Source organism: Equus quagga, chromosome 7, assembly GCF_021613505.1.
Source record: "Equus quagga isolate Etosha38 chromosome 7, UCLA_HA_Equagga_1.0, whole genome shotgun sequence".
In the NCBI taxonomy this organism is placed as follows: Eukaryota; Metazoa; Chordata; class Mammalia; order Perissodactyla; family Equidae; genus Equus; species Equus quagga.
This window is the reverse complement of record NC_060273.1, coordinates 34,295,865-34,312,132: the sequence shown is the minus strand read 5'-3', so window position 1 is coordinate 34,312,132 and position 16,268 is coordinate 34,295,865. Positions and strand designations below refer to the sequence as shown.

At 38.9% G+C, this 16,268-nt stretch overlaps 1 protein-coding gene across 4 annotated transcripts in view; it reads left to right on the top strand.

Annotated features, from left to right (window-relative positions):
- The first annotated feature begins 200 nt into the window (after window positions 1–200).
- USP42 (ubiquitin specific peptidase 42) overlaps window positions 201–16,268 on the top strand; it is a 37,953-nt gene continuing 21,885 nt past the window's right edge. For all 4 annotated transcript variants that reach the window (XR_006889438.1, XM_046667413.1, XM_046667414.1 and 1 more), the window contains exons 1-3: window positions 201–287; window positions 3,025–3,274; window positions 5,788–5,988. Coding sequence is in view for 3 of the 4 variants with exons in the window: in XM_046667413.1 (XP_046523369.1) it covers window positions 3,034–3,274; window positions 5,788–5,988 (442 nt within the window). In the remaining variant the exon portion in view is untranslated. The remainder of the gene's footprint in view (window positions 288–3,024; window positions 3,275–5,787; window positions 5,989–16,268) is intronic.

Below are 16,268 nucleotides of genomic sequence, written 5' to 3'. Positions count from 1 at the left end.
ACTCCTTTGACTGTGTTACTCATTCAGAGGGCGCAGAGGTATGAATAATCGGTTTCACCTAATTGTTTTTATTTAGGTTTCACTTTCTTTTTTATGTCATTGAATTAAGTCTGCAATGTCTGATTTGTAAAGGCTTAAGGCTAGTCCGTTTTGTTTACTTAGAAAGGATTGAAATCAAGGTTGTGTCTTTTTAAAGCTTGTGTGTTTTTCTCTTAAAATAGAGATGCTACAAGAATGTGGGTTACGTTGTTTATGAAGAAGCAGAGTGTAACAGTTTCTTTTTACAGGTATTGATACTATTACCTTAATGTATGTGGTGTGTGTGGCGTGCCACAATGTTTAAAGAGAGAGATACTTTTTAAAACATGAAAAAGAATATTGCATTCTAGCATCTGGTAGAAATACCAAGGGAGAAATAACATATAAGGGGCTGAGGCTTATAAGATTTTTGAATAAAAGGTTGTACTTAAATCAATGGAAACACTTGTGAAGTCAATTTGTCTCATTCCTGCACACACGTCCAGCCTTGACCATGTACTGGGTTTTTTTCAAACATGCTTTTGTAACTTTTTGTATATCTCTCATCAGAAGATGTTGAGAGGAACTTTTAACTGTTTGTTGAAATAGTTGCTTAAAAGTCCTGAGATTTATAACAGTGATGTTCAGAAGCTTTACTGAGAGTAAAAAGCGTGTAATGGTATGAATCCTAGGTCCTACACAGCACTGTTTGTTTTCTAGAAAGGTTTCGTCTCTGTAGTAGATGGAATTTAGTCTGACACCTGATGGTTTTACAGTAAGATTTCATTGGCTGAATATACAAATGAAGACGAATGCATGGTTTTCCCAAAGTCATAATGCTATATGGTTATTTATTGACTGAGTTATATGCTTTCCTTAATTGTTTTCATTTAAGAATTCCTCCCCGCCTCCGCCCCCCCTCCCCAAAAGGCAATTGAAGCAAGTAAAATGGTTTTATTCGGTCATTTGTTAATGATTGTCCTGAAGGGATGTTTATCCCGGGGAAATCAAGGTTTTTGCTAGTTAATGTTGTTGTAAGTCAGGCTAGATTAACTTTTCCTTGTTACTCTCTTTTGGCTTTCTTTTTCTTTTGCTTTTCCTCCTCCTTCCTCCTGCTCTTTCGTTTTCTTACTCTTGCCTCCACACTGTTTCATAATTTCTTTTGACTGTTAGATGAGGAAAGTGTAAACTTTATTTGGATAATATGGCTCAAGCTTTCTTCCTGAATGAAGGTCCTGTGTCTTAGATTGACTTAAAATTTCAGTTCAGTTTTTCTTATTTTATTAATTAACATCTACTTTTCTGTTTCTACATAAGATTCCAAAAAATTTCTTAAGGTTGAGCTTTTTAGGGGCTGGTAAGCATACCTTAATTCCAAATTACAACCAAATTGGGGCTTTTTTAAGAAACCTCATTGTGAGCAGACAGTGCATTCATTGAGCTGGTTGTGTACGTGGATATTTATTATCCTTTTACTTTACTGTGTTGCATATCTTTTAAAACAAGTTTTAAAAGGTTGTTCCTACTTCAGAGTTTTTTAAGGATTAAATGAGGTACTGTATATAAATCACTCAGGACAAGCAGGTGCTAAAAGCCAGCACTAGTTGCCTCCTATCTCCAGAGTTCATTCATTTGTTCAACACATGGGTGGAAAGCCTTCTCTCTGCCAAGTCAGGGATATCAATGCGAGCAGGATGGAGAGCAGCAAATAAAACTGCTGTGGAGTATGTGCTCAAGGGCTACCGTAGAAATCAGCACAAGGTGCCGTGGGAGCTTCTCAGAGGGCTTCTCACCCAGTCTGGGTGGGAGGGGGGTCGAGGGAAGCGTCTCAGAGAAAATGAATTTTACTCTGAGAAGTGGAAGTGTTAATTGCCCAGAGGTGGGAGGATGGGAGAGAGTTAGGTAGAAAAGAATAGCGTGTGCAGAGCCCCGAGAGAGCAGGTGGGGAGGGAACAGAGGGAATGTACGGAGGGGTTCCTAGGCCAGGCGCTGTCTAGTCAGCGGGTTGGGGTGTTGTGCCGGGGCATACCTGGAAGGCATCTGCAGAGGGCGGGCATACAGTGTGGTTGCCACTGGGCCATTCTGGAAACATTCCTGAAAGTAGTCTGTTGGCTAGGTTGGTGTAGCCAGAAGCAACCCCCACTGGGAATGTTGGACCTGGTGCCTAGTCCCAGTTGCCGACTAGTTTGGATTATAGTTGTTCCGTTTTATAGACCCTGCAGATTCTGTCCAATCTCTCATAGGTCCATTATGAAAATTAAAGAAATTCACGTGTGTTCAGTCGCGAACGCAATGTTCAGTACATGGAAAATGCTCAATTAGTGGTAACCCTAAGATTTTAAAACAGGATTCAGAGAGAAAATTATAATGAAGTAGTTTTATAACATGTATTTGTGTTCAAGTTTGATGTCAGTAATGTCTTACGGGCTTCATTTAAGAAGTCATATATACCAAGTAAATGGACCTCTTCAGAAAAATGTGTTTCAAAGGTGAGACTTCCTGTATTTTAAATAATGTCGTTTTGGACTTTAAGCTCAAAATTAAAGCTAGATTTTCTCTTCATGTAGTTGAGACTTTTCCCTGAGGACTTACGTATCAGTTGAAAATTGAGTCAAATGTATTGGTGCATTTCACGTTCTAGTTTTAAGCAATAGAAAGAAAAAAATACAGGTACTTGGCAAATGTATCGCATTGGAAATTGAAGGTGCCTGATTGTAAACTGAAATGTCAGATTTTTAGGGGGTATAGGATAGAATGAGAAGATCTAATCAAGTACTTCGTTGAAGATTTTATAGTTGAAAATTGTTGACATGTTCACATTACTACAATGCTACATGTCCCAAAGAAATGATTACAAGGTTAAAAAGTACTGTTGCTTTTGTATTTGGGTGATTTTTTTGAAAACAATGAAAAATGGCTAGGATGATTTTCCAGGATCTAATGGGAGAATAAGTGGGCTACATTTCTCACCTTATGAAACAAATGTGTGCTTTTTGTCTTTTGCAGAACTGAACAATGACCATAGTTGACAAAGCTTCTGAATCTTCAGACGCATCAACCTGTCAGAATCAGCCTGGCAGTTCTGAGGCAGTCTCACCTGGAGACATGGATGCAGGTTCTGCCGGCTGGGGTGCTGTGTCTTCGTTAAATGATGTTTCAAATCACACGCTTTCTTTAGGACCAGTACCTGGTGCTGTAGTTTATTCAAGTTCATCTGTACCTGATAAATCAAAACCGTCACCACAAAAGGATCAAGGTACTGTTTTTGAGAGTCACCACAAGAAACTCCTGTGTAAATGCCGTCGGTGGGCTGCTGGTTTCAGAGAGGGCTTGTTTTACAAGATGTGTTGCCACCTGAGTTGCCAGCAGAGTCACATTATCTGACGGGCTTCATTTTCCTCTGCAGCTTGTTTGTGATTAACATATGTATCATAACAGGGTAGATTATTTTTAGTGACTATAATATTTGTAGTTTCTTTTATTCCTAATTTTTTGAAAGATAAACTTTATCTTGGTGAGAATTGAGATGGGCAAGCATTTTAACTTCTCAGTTAACTATATAGTTCCCTAAGTAGATGTCTGTCCTAAAAATGTAAAGACGTTTTTAAAAATGATTGCCCTTGGGGCCGGCCTGGTGGTGTAGTGATTAAATTTGCATGCTCCGCTTTGGCTGCCTGGGGTTCACAGGTTCAGACCCCGGGTGTGGATCTACACACCACTCATCAAGCCACGCTGTGGCGGCATCCCACATACAAAACAGAGGAAGATTCGCACAGATCTCAGCTCATTGACACTCTTCCTCACCCCCCCCCCCAAAAAAAAACAAGGTTGCCTTTGACAAATGGGCTCAAACCAACTGTTTTGGAGAGTTTTTACCTGTTAAAATCATCTGTAGTAATAAAGCTCTTTGAAAGAGAACAGATGATGTAAATGTTACACTTGTTGAAACTATTTAGACATGGTTACACTTGTTAAAACGCATCCAGATAAATAAGACATTGATGCTACAGTTGGTACTTCTAAGACTTTTGGATTTGGAAGCTTTGAAAGAAAAATAAAATAGATTAGTTACTGCTCGGAACGTCATTTGGCTTAGAATAATTTGGCCCTTTTATTGTTTTGAGTCCTCTTAGTAAGTGTGATGTTATGATGTGGGAGTGGGTGGTGTGAATTGATAAAGGTGTTTTGGGAGGGGGAGTTTGTATCACAAAACAAACAGTTTAATTGACTGTTAGACGTAGAGGCTAAAGACCTTCACCATCAAGCCTTTCCCATGAGATGTCTTCTCACACACTCCAGCCTCTTGTCGTGTTGCTGGGGCTCCTCTTCCCCCCAGGACTCAGCTCACATCGCCCCACCTTGCCCTTTTTGGGGCCCTTCTCCCATTCAACACACTCATTTCCCTTTTCTTAATTTTGCTCTCCCTTTCCCACCAAGCGGAAGCCTGGCTTTGCATACATAAATGCTCATTAATATCTCTATTAAAATACAGAGCCATCTATTGGGCATGCCAGTCTTCAGTAGCACCAAGGAACTGACACTTTTGAAAAAGTAGTCTTCCTGTGGGTGATTTTGAACTTTCCTAAATAAGTTGTTTTTTGAGCTTCACCTGAGTTCTGTTAGCATAATTGTCATTAATAATTTGTTTCTAAGTCTTAAAAATAGATAAAATACCTTTTAGACCATGTATAGTATATTTATGAGTGTGTATAGTGGTGCCCTGGGTACAGAGCCTGTTTCCTTACTGGTAAAACGAGGAGGATGTCACTACCAACTCTCAGCATTGAGCCTGTCTGACAGCTGGTAAGAACCAAAGAAGTGAGGTGACGGTGAGGATGACAGTGATGGTGCTGGAGCTAGATAGAAGCATCCATAGCAAACGTTTTTGGGAATTGACGTATCCTGCACTTTTTATTGCTTGTGTTGCTGTTTATTTTTTTAAAGCTTTCTATTATGAAAATTTTTACGTACATATGAAAGAGTAATTATAATGAACACTCGTGTACCCATCAGTCAACTCTGGCTTTTGTCAACTCATGGCCAATAATACCTCCACACATTCCTTTCCCCTGTCCCCATCATTTTAAAGCAAATCCAAAACTTCACATTTTATCTATAAATATTTTAGTGCATATATCTAAAGAATTCTTTTCTAAAAATTAAAACATCTTTTTTTTTTTTTAAGATTTTATTTTTTCCTTTTTTTCCCCAAAGCCCCCCGGTACATAGTTGTATATTTTAGTTGTGGATCCTTCTAGTTGTGGCATGTGGGATGCTGCCTCAGCGTGGTTTGATGAGCAGTGCCATGTCCGCGCCCAGGATTCAAACCAACGAAACACTGGCCACCTGCAGCGGAGCGCACGAACTTAACCACTCGGCCACGGGGCCAGCCCCTAAAACATCTTTATATTAAAAATCTAGTCAATGTTCAAATTTCGCTGGTTGTCACATAATTATGTTTAACAGGTGACTCCTGAAATCAATGTCCAAACAAAATCTATGCTTTGTATCTTGGGGCTGTCTTTTAAGTTTCTTTTAATTTGTAATCCCTCCTCCTTTTTGTCCTTTAAATTTATTGAAGAAACCCATTTAGAGTTTCCCACATCCTGGGCTCTATCTTTTAAAATGTCCCTTTCTCCCGTGTATTTCTGGTTAGCTAGTAATAAGATTTAGAATCGTGATCGGATTCAAGTTTGATGTGTTGCTACTTCTTTAGCTTCAGAAGCACGCAAAGCTTTGTTTTTAAATATTTGTTGTTCATTTTTCTAGCCCTAGGTGATGGCATTGCCCCTCCACAGAAAGTTCTTTTCCCATCTGAGAAGATTTGTCTTAAGTGGCAGCAGACGCATAGAGTTGGAGCTGGGCTCCAGAATTTGGGCAATACCTGTTTTGCCAACGCAGCATTGCAGTGTTTAACTTACACACCGCCTCTCGCCAATTACATGCTATCGCACGAACACTCCAAGACATGTAAGTGTTCTGTTATGTTATGTGTATAGTATTGTGGTGTGCTAACCTACTTTCATTTTTTCCTCCGAAATGAAAGTGAAGGATTAAGCCCAGAATTCTCTGGTCACTAAGGAGTTGGTTTATTCTTTTAGAAACCATGGAAGAAGACTCTTAAGATTTGTATTCTGGTTGCATAAAAAGCATTTTGCACCTAATTTGACCTGTGAAGTTGTTTTCAAAGAAACGTATTTTATCAGCATTTGGCATTTCTGAAGCCCCTGCTGGCTTTCTACACTTGCTAAAAAATGCAACATAAATGTCTGCCGCCAACAGCTTGGGACAAGCAGGGTTAAGAAATCCTGCCTCTGCTGGCATCCATCCTGTGCTGTGGGGCTTGGTTCACCCACAGGCTTGTAAGCCTTAGTGGAGAGGAGCCTCTTGCTGCTGCCCCCAACCTCCTGGAAATTCATCCAGGACTTTCCCTTTAGCTGTGAGAGCTCAGTTTTCAACCTAAAGAGCAGGAAATCAGTTAAAACATATTATGTCTTTAATTAGGTGAAAGCCAACTCAGTGGTTGACGAGTGAAATTCAGAATTTAGAACATATCTGTTTTTTGAGGTTTTGACCTTCTGCATCTCTTGTAAATATCCTTCATCCTTGATAAATGAAACCTCCCTGTTCTTTGATGTGCGTTGCTGCTCAGATTTGTGTGTATGTTCAGGTGCTATTCACTAATTATCAGGGTGAAAACCCCTTGGTTTCTTTTTGCATAGTTCTTTACTTAATGGAGAATTTAAACTAGTTCTTTTAAAACTCACCCTCCCCCCCGGCAAAGAGCAAAATAATGCTTGTGAAGATTTTGGAAAGTACAGAAAAATTTAAAGAAACCAAAGGAAAGTCACCTGTGTCTCCCTGCCTAGGGGCATTTGTTAAGCCAAGGGGTTCAAGTTACAGAGTGAACCTTCTTCTTTTTGAGGAAGATTAGCCCTGAGCTAACTTCTGCCAATCCTCCTCTTTTTGCTGAGGAAGGCTGGCCCTGAGCTAACATCCGTGCCCATCTTCCTCTACTTTATATGTGGGACGCCTGCCACAGTATGGTGTGCCAAACGGTTTCATGTCTGCACCCGGGATCCAAAGCGGTGAACCCAGGGCTGCCGAAGCGGAACGTGTGCACTTAACCGCTGCGCCACCAGGCCAGCCCCAGAGTGAAGCTTCTGTTCGCCCTCATCTCCTCCCTTTCTAAGTCCATAATTCATTCCCCACGGACAGCTTTCCTATCACTTCTGCACTTTTAATGAAAGTAGGGTGTGGATGAATATCCAGGACTGGCACCTGGACATCGAGAGGGAGCACCAAGACCAAAATTCAGAAGCTCCAGGTGTCCAGGGTTAGGTGCCTATCTTTTATGCTGCTGGTAGTTTTCTTTCTCTCCCTCTCCCCCCTCCCCCCCACCCTCCTTTCTTTCCTTCCTTTCTTTCCTTTTCTTTCTTGCTTTCCCAGCTTTACTGATGTATAATTGATATACAGTAAATTGCACATATTTAAAATATACAATTTGATGCATTTTGACATTTGTATACACCCATGAAGCTATCACCACAGTTAAGATAATGAGCATGTTCATCGCCCCCTAAAGTTTCCCAGCACTCCTTTGAAATCACTGCCTTCCACCCCTTCCTGCCCCTCATCCCCTTCACCGCAGGCAATCACTGGTATGCTTTCTGTCTACTATAGATTAGTTTGTATTTTCTAGAATGTCATATAAGTTGAATTATACAGTATATGTTCTTATATTGCCTGGCTTTTTTCACTCAGCACTATTATTTCAACATTATTCCATGTCGGTGCATGTATCAGTAGTTAATTTTTATTGCTGAGTAGTATTCCATTGTATGGATATACCACAATTTGTTTCTCTGTTCACCTATTGATGGACATTTGTGTGGTTTCCCTTTTTGGGCCATCACAAATTAAGCTGCTATGAACATTAGTAAACAAGTCTTTGTAAGGCCATGTTCTCATTTCATTAGGTAAATATCTAGGAGTAATATGGCTTGGTCCTATAGTGTGTGTGTGCTTAATCTTGATACTTCCAAACTATTTCCCAAAGGAATTGTGCTATTCTACTCTCCCACCAGCAGCGAATTCAGTCCATTTGCTCCATATCTCCCCTAATAGTTGGTGTGGTCAGTCTTTTCAATTTTAGGCATTCTGATATGTGTGTAGTATAGTAGTATCTTACTGTGGTTTTGATTTGCACTTCTCTAATGAATAATAATGTTGTGCATCTCTCCAGGTGGTATTTGCCATCTGTATATTTGCTTTGCCTATTCCTATCTTCTGCCTGATTTAAAGCTGGGTGGTTTTCTTATTGTTGAGTATTGAGAGTCGTTTATGTATTCTGGATAGAAATCCTTTATCAGATATGTAATTTACAAGTATTATCTCCCAGTCTGGAGAAAATATTCTCTTCACACTGTCTTTTAAAGGACACATTTTTAGTTTTGACGAATTCCACTTCATTATTTATTTTCTTATCAATTGTGCTTTAGGTGTTGTATTAAGAAATCTTTGCCTAACCAGAGGTTACAAAGATTTTTTTCTGGAAGTGTTATAGTTTTAGCTTTTATATTTACGTCCACAATATATTTTGAGTTAATTTTTATTTGTGGTGTAAAGAATGGATCGAAGTTCATGTTTTTCAATATGCATATCCAATTGTTCCAGCACTATTTGTTCAGAAGATAGTCCTTTCTCCACTGAACTGTCTTTGCAACTTTATAAAAAATCAGTTGGCCATATCCATCTGTTACACTGGTCCACTGTCTATCTTGACGACACCGTAACACAGTGTCTTGATTACTGTATATTTAAAAGTTTTGAAGTGAGGTAAGTCCTCCAACAACTTCTTTTTCAAACTTTTTTTGGCCATTCTTGGTCCTTTGCCTTTCCAAATGAATTCTGGAATCAGTTTGTCAATTTCTATAAAAACACTTCCTGGGACTTTGATTGGGGTTGCATTGAATCCATCAATCAGTTTGGGATGAATTGACATCTAAACACTATTGTCTTCTGACCCGCAAACAAAGTATACCTCTCCATTTATTTAGATTATCTTTAATTTTTCTTAGCAATGTTGTATAGTTTTCAATATACAGGTATAATGTGCACATTTTAAATCAGATCTATCCCTAAGTATTTCATATTTTTGAAAGCTGTTATAAGTGGTAATATTTTTTGAATTACACTTTCTGATTGTTTATTGCTAGCATATAGAAATGCAGTTGAGTTTTTGGTATTGATCTTATATCTTGCAACCTTGCTAAACTCACTTCTTAATTCTAGTAGTGTTTTTTAAAAAAAGATTCCTTAAGATTTTATGGAGACAATCATGTGATCTGTGAATAAGGAAAATTTTAGTTCTTAATTTCCAGTGTGCATGCTCTTTATTTCTTTTTCTTGCTGTAATGCATGTGCCGGTACCTCCATTACAGTGTTGAATAGATGTGAGCCTTCAGCGGGTCCTAATCATTTTGCTGGTGGATGGTCTTGTTCGATGTTGGTGGCTGCTGACTGATCAGAGTGGTGGTTGCTGAAGGTTGGGGTGGCTGTGGCAATTTGTTAAAGTAAGACAGGAGTGAAGTTTGCCGCATCAATTGACTCCTCCTTTCCTGAACAAGTTCTCTGTAGCACATGATTCTGTTTGATAGCATTTTACCTACAGTAGAACTTCTTTTGAAATTGGAGTCAGTCCTCTCAAACCCTGCCACTGCTTTATCAACTAAGTTTATGTCGTATTCTAAATCCTTTGTTGTCGTTTCAACAATCTCCACAGCATTTTCACCAGGAGTAGATTCCATCTCAAGAAACCACTTTGCTCATCCATAAGAAGTAATTCACCATCTATTAAAGTTTGATCATGAGATGGCAGCAACTCACTCACATCTCCAGGCTCCACTTCTAAATCTAGTTCTCTTGCTCTTTCCACCACCCCTGCAGTTACTGCCTCTGCTGAAGTCCTCAACCCCTCAAAGTCATCCATGAGGGTTGGAATCAACTTCTTCCAAACTCCTGTTAATGTTGATTTTGACCTTTTTCCATGAATCACAAATATTCTTTTTTTTTTTTTGAAGATTGGCCCTGATCTAACATCTGTTGCCAATCTTCTTTTTTTTTCTTCTTCTCTCCAAAGCCCCCCAGTTTATTCTTGTATATTCTAGTCATGAGTGCCTCTGGTTGTGCTGTGTGGGATGCTGCCTCAGCATGGCCTGTTGAGCAGTGCCATGTCCACGCCAAGGATCTGAACCGGCAAAACCCTGGGCTGCTGAAGTGGAGCACCCGAACTTAACCACTCAGCCACGGGGCCAGCCCCACAAAGATTCTTAATGGCATCTAGAATGGTGAATCCTCTCCAGATGGTTTCTTTTGCCTAGATCCATTGAAGGAATCACTATCTGTGGCAGTCATAGCCTTATGAAATGTATTTCTGAAGTAGTAAGACTTGAAAGTCAAAATGACTCCGTGATCCATGGGCTGCAGAATGGATGTTGTGTTAGCAGGCATGAAAACATTAATCTCATTGTACATCTCCATCAGAGCTCTTGGTGACCAGGTGCATTGTCAATGAGCAGTAATATTTTTAAAGGAATTTTTTTTCTGAGCAGTAGGTCTGAACAGCAGTAAATATTCAGTAAACCATGTTGGAAACAGATGTGCTGTCATCCAGGCTTTGTTGTTCCATTTACAGAGCAAGGCAGAGTAGAGATAGCTAATTCTTAAGGACTCTAGGCTTTTCAGAATGGTAAATGAGCATTGGCTTCAACTTAAAGTCACCAGCTGCCTTAGAGTGTCAGCCTGTCTTTTGAATCTTTGAAGCCAGGCATTGACTTCTCCTGTCTAGCTAGGAAAGTCCTCGATGGCATCTTCTTACGACATAAGGCTGCTTTGTCTCCTCTGAAAATCTATTGGTTAGTGTAGCCACCCTCAGCAATGGTTTTAGCTGGATCTTCTGGGTAACTTGCAGCTTCTGCATCAGCACCTGCTGCTTCATCTCGCACTTTTATGTCATGGAGATGGCTTCTTTCCCTAAACCTCATGACCCAACCTCTCCTAGTTTCAAACTTTTCTTCTGCAGCTTCCTCACCTCTCTCAGCCTTCAGAGAATTGGAGAGAATTAGGGTCTTGCTCTGGATTAGGTTTTGGTTTAAGAGAATGTTGTGGCTGGTTTGATCTTCTGTCCAGACCACTCAAACTTTCTCCATATCAGCAATGAGCCTGTTTCGCTTTCTTTTCATTCATATGTTCATTGGAGTAGCACTTTTAATTTCCTTCAAGAACTTTTCCTTTGTGTTTGCAACTTGGCTAATTGTTTGGCGCAAAAGGCCTAGGTTTTGGCATATCTTGGCTTTCAGCATGCCTTCCTCACTAAACTTAATCATTTCTAGCTTTTGATTTAAAGTGAGAGACGCGCCACTCTGCCTTTCATTTGAACACTTAGAGGCCATTGTAGGGTTATTAATTGGCCTAATTTCAGTATTTTGTGTCTCAGGAAATAGGGAGGCCCAAAGAAAAGGAGAGACAGGAATGACTAGTCAGGGGCCGACCCGGTGGCGCAGCAGTTAAGTGCGCACGTTCTGCTTCTCGGCGGCCCAGGGTTCGCTGGTTCGGATCCCGGGTGCGGACATGGCACTGCTTGGCACCCCATGCTGTGGCAGGCGTCCCACATATAAAGTAGAGGAAGATGGGCACAGATGTTAGCTCAGGGCTAGTCTTCCTCTACAAAATAAGAGGAGGACTGGCAGTAGTTAGCTCAGGGCAAATCTCCCTCAAAAAAAAAAATCGTTAAAAAAAAAGGAATGGCTAGTCAGTGGAGCAGTCAGAACACACATCATTTATTGATTCAGTTTGCTGTCTTATATGGTCGCAGTTTGTGGCACCCCAAAACAGTTACAATAGGAGCATCAAAGATCACTGATCACAGATCACCATAACAAATATAATAACAATGAAAAAATTTGAAATATTGTGAGAATACCAAAATGTGACACAGAGACACGAAGTGTGCAAATGCTGTTGGAGAAATGGTGCTGAAAGACTTGCTCAATGCAGGTTGCCACAAGCCTTCAATTTGTGAAAAACACACTATCTGCAAAGCACAATACAGCAAAGTACAATAAAATGAGGTATGGCTGTATTTTGAAGCTCTGTCATTTAAGATTATTATGACCTCTTGCTGAACCGACCTATTTATAATTTATGAAATTATCCTCTTTATCCCAAATAATATGCTTTGCTCTGAAATATACTTTGAGATAAATAGAGCCGTTCCAGTTTTCTTATGAGGAGTGTCAGCATGGTGTATCTTTCGTCCATCTTTTTTACCTTTAATCTATTTGTATCTGTATTTAAAGTGGGTTTCTTGTAAACAGTGTATAGTTTGGTCTTGTTTTTTAACCCAATCTTACAGTCTCTGCCTTTTATTTTTGGATGTAAATAATTTTTATTTAAGGAGATTATTATTAAGATTGGACTTAAATTCACCGTCTTGCTATTTGTTTTCTATTTGTCCCGTTTATTCTTTGTTCCTTTTTCATCTTTTTCTGCCTTCTTTTGGATTGAGTATTTTTATGATATTATTTAATCTCTTTTATGGGCATATTTTCTAGAACTTTATTTTCTTTTCTTTTTCTTAGTGGTTGCTTTAGGGCTTACAGCATACATCTTTAATAACTTATCACAGTTCACCATCGAATAATATTCCACTTCTTGTGTAACATAAGAACTGTATGACAATGTGCTTTCATCTTCCCTCTCTTGACATTCTTGCTATTTTCTTATGTTTTGTTTTTACCTATTTTAACCACATACTACGTTGTTGTGTTATTTTTGGTTTAAATAAATTTTATGAGTTTTGCTTTATTAGTTGAAGGTCTCTTTAGGGGCCGGCCCGGTGGCACAGTGGTTAAGTGCACACATTCTGCTTAGGCGAACTGGGGTTCACCGGTTCGGATCCTGGGTGGGGACATGGCACCGCTTGGCAAGCCATGCTGTGGCAGGCGTCCCACATATAAAGGAGAGGAAGATGGGCACGGATGTTAGCTCAGGGCCAGTCTTCCTCAGCAAAAAGAGGAGGATTGGCAGTAGTTAGCTCAGGGCTAATCTTCCTCAAAAAAAAAAAAATTTATATTTACCTACTCATTTACCATTTCCACTGCTTTTAATTCCTTTATGTAGATCCAGATTTCCCTCTGGTATTTTTCCTTATGCCTGCATGACTTGCCCTGTTGCTGGTGATGAACTCTGTTTTTTTGGGTTTTGTTCTAGGTATGTGTTTTTTTATTTTTTATTTTCGGTCTGCAATGTCCATCTTTTGCCATTTTAAAAACTTTTGAGGTAATTGTAGATTCACACGTAATTGTAAGAAATAACACAGACATCCCATACACCTTACCCAGTTTCCCCCAGTTTTATACACAATAGTTCAATATCTCAACCAGGATATTGACATTGATAGAGTCGGGATACGGAACATTTCCATCACTACAGGGTCCATCATGTTTCCCTTTTATGGCGAAGCCCACTTCTCTTGTGCCCCTACCTCCTCTTAACCCCTGGAACCACTAATCTGCTTTCCATTTCTATAATTTCATCCTTTCAAGAATGTTATACATATGTATATAATTATGCAATATGTAACCTTTGGAATTCTCTTTTTCACTCAGCGTAATTCTCTGGAGATTCATGCAGGTTATTGTTGTGTATTAATAATTTGTTCCTTTTTATTGCTTAGTAGTATTCCATGGTATGGATATGCCACAGTTTATTTAACCCCTCATTCAGTAGTTGATCTCTGAGTTATTTCCGGTTTGGGGATTCTATAAACATTAGAGTGTACAATATATGTGAACATAAGTTTTATTTCTTTGGGATAAATGCCCAGGTCTGCAATTTCTGGGCCGTACGGTAGATGCATGTTTGGTTTTATAAGAAACTACCAAACAATTTTCCAGAGTGGCTGACCATTTTACATTCCCACCAGCAATGTATGAGGGTTCCAGTTTCTCTGCATTCTTGCCAGTTTTTGGTGTTGTCACTATTTTTCATTTTAGCTGCACTGGTATCTCATTGTGGTTTTAATTTGCATTTCCCTAATGCCTAAAGGTTTTGCACATCTTTCCATGTGCTTATTTGTCATCTGTATATCCTCTTTGGTGAACTCTTTCTTCATATCTTTTGCTCATTTTCTATTGCATTTTTTGTTTTTATATTGTTGAGTTCTGAGAGTTCTTTATATAGTCTAGATTCTAGGCCTTTGTCAGGTATGTAGTTTCCAAATATTTTTTCCCAGTCTGAAGCTTTTCATCTCCTTAATGAGTCTTTCACAAAATGCAAGTTTTTAATTTTGGTGAGGTACAATTTTTCCCTTTATGAATTGTGCTTTGGTGTCAAGTTTAAGATCTCATTGCCTTGCCCTTGATCCTGAAGACTTTTATCCCATGTTTTTTTCCTAAAAGTTTTATAGTTTTACATTTTATGTTTAGGTCTGTGATACATTCTAAGTTAATTTTTGTGTAGTGTGAGGTTTAGGTTGAGGTTATTTTTTTTGTCTGTGATATCCATTTGCTCCAGCACCATTGGTTGAAAAGGCTCTCTTTCATCCATTGAATTACTTTTGCACCTTTGTAAAAAAAAAAAACAATCACTGGGCATCTTCGTGTGGGTCTATTTCTGGGTTCCCTATACTGTTCCGTTATGGTATGTGTCTGTCCCTCCACACAGTCTTTATTCTTGTATCTATGCAATAAGTCTTGGTATCAGATGGAATGATTTCACCTGCTTTATCTTTTTCAAAATTATTTTAGCTATTCTGGTTCCTTTGTCTTTCCATATAAATTATAGAATAATCTTGTCTATATCTACAAGAAAATCTTGTTGGGATTTTGAAAGGAATTATGTTAAATATGTATCTCGATTGGGGGAGTTGACATCTTTACTATGTTGACATTTCCAATCTGTGGACATGGTATGTCTCGCCATTTATTTAGATCTTCTTTGCTTACTTTCCCCAGCTGTGTGTGGTTTTTGGCATCCTTTGTCAGATTTGTACCTAATTCTTTTGTTTTTTGAGGGATGTAAGTGGTGGTGTATTTTTAACTTTGGTATCAACGTGTTTATTGCTGGTGTATAAATATACATTTGATTTTTTGTATGTTGATTTTAAATCCTGTTATCTTGACAAACACACTTATTAGTTCTAGGTGGTTTTTTTTTTTTTTTTTTTTTGTAGAGTCCTTGGGTTTTTCTACATGGACAGTCCTGTCATATGCAAATAGGGTCAGTTTTACTTATTCCTTACTGATTGATATGCCTTTTATTTCCTTTTCTTGCCTTATTTCACTGGCTAGAACTTCCAGCACTATGTTGAATAAGAGTGATGAGAACGGGTATGCTTGCCTTGTTTCTCATCTTGGAAAAGCACTCAGTTTGATGTTAGCTGTAGGTTTTGTATATGCTCTTTACCAAGTCAAGGAAGTGCCTTTCTATTTCTGTTTTTCTGATTCCTGCTTTTTATCATGAATGAGTATTGATTTTTGTCAAATCCTTTTTCTGTGTCAGATTGATATGATTCCATTGTGATTGGAGGACACACTCTATATGATTTCAGTTCTCTTAAATTTGAAGGGGTTTGTTTTGTGGCCTAGGATATGGTCTGTCTGGGTAGATGTTCTGTGAGTGCTGGAATGTTTCTTCTGCTGTTGAGTGGAGTGTTCTGTGAATGTGGATTGGATCCCATTGGCTGATGGTGTTGTCAGGTTCTTCTATATCCTTGCTGATTTTCTGTCTGATTGTTCAATCAATTGTTGACAGAAGGATGTTGAGATGTCCAGGTCTAATTGTGGATTTCTCTGTGTCTGTTTTCAGTTCTATCTGAGTTTGAGTCATCTATTTTGCAGCTTTCTTGTTTGGTACAAACACATTTAGGATTGCTCTGTCTTTTTGGTGTATTGACTCTATATAATGTCCCTTTCTCTGGTAGCTTTCTTTGCTCTGGAGTCTACTCTATCTGCTATTAATATGGCCATTCCTGCTTTCTTTGGATTAATGTTTGCATGACGTATCTTTTTCCATCTTTTTTCTTTCTGCCTGCCTGTATCGTTACATTTGAAGTGAGGTTTTTTGTAGACAGCAGATAGTTGTCATGTTTTTAAATCTACTTTTTTAGTCTGGGTCTTTTAATTGGTGTATTTAGAACATTTACACTTAAGATGATTATTGGTATATTAGGACTTTAGTCTGCCATT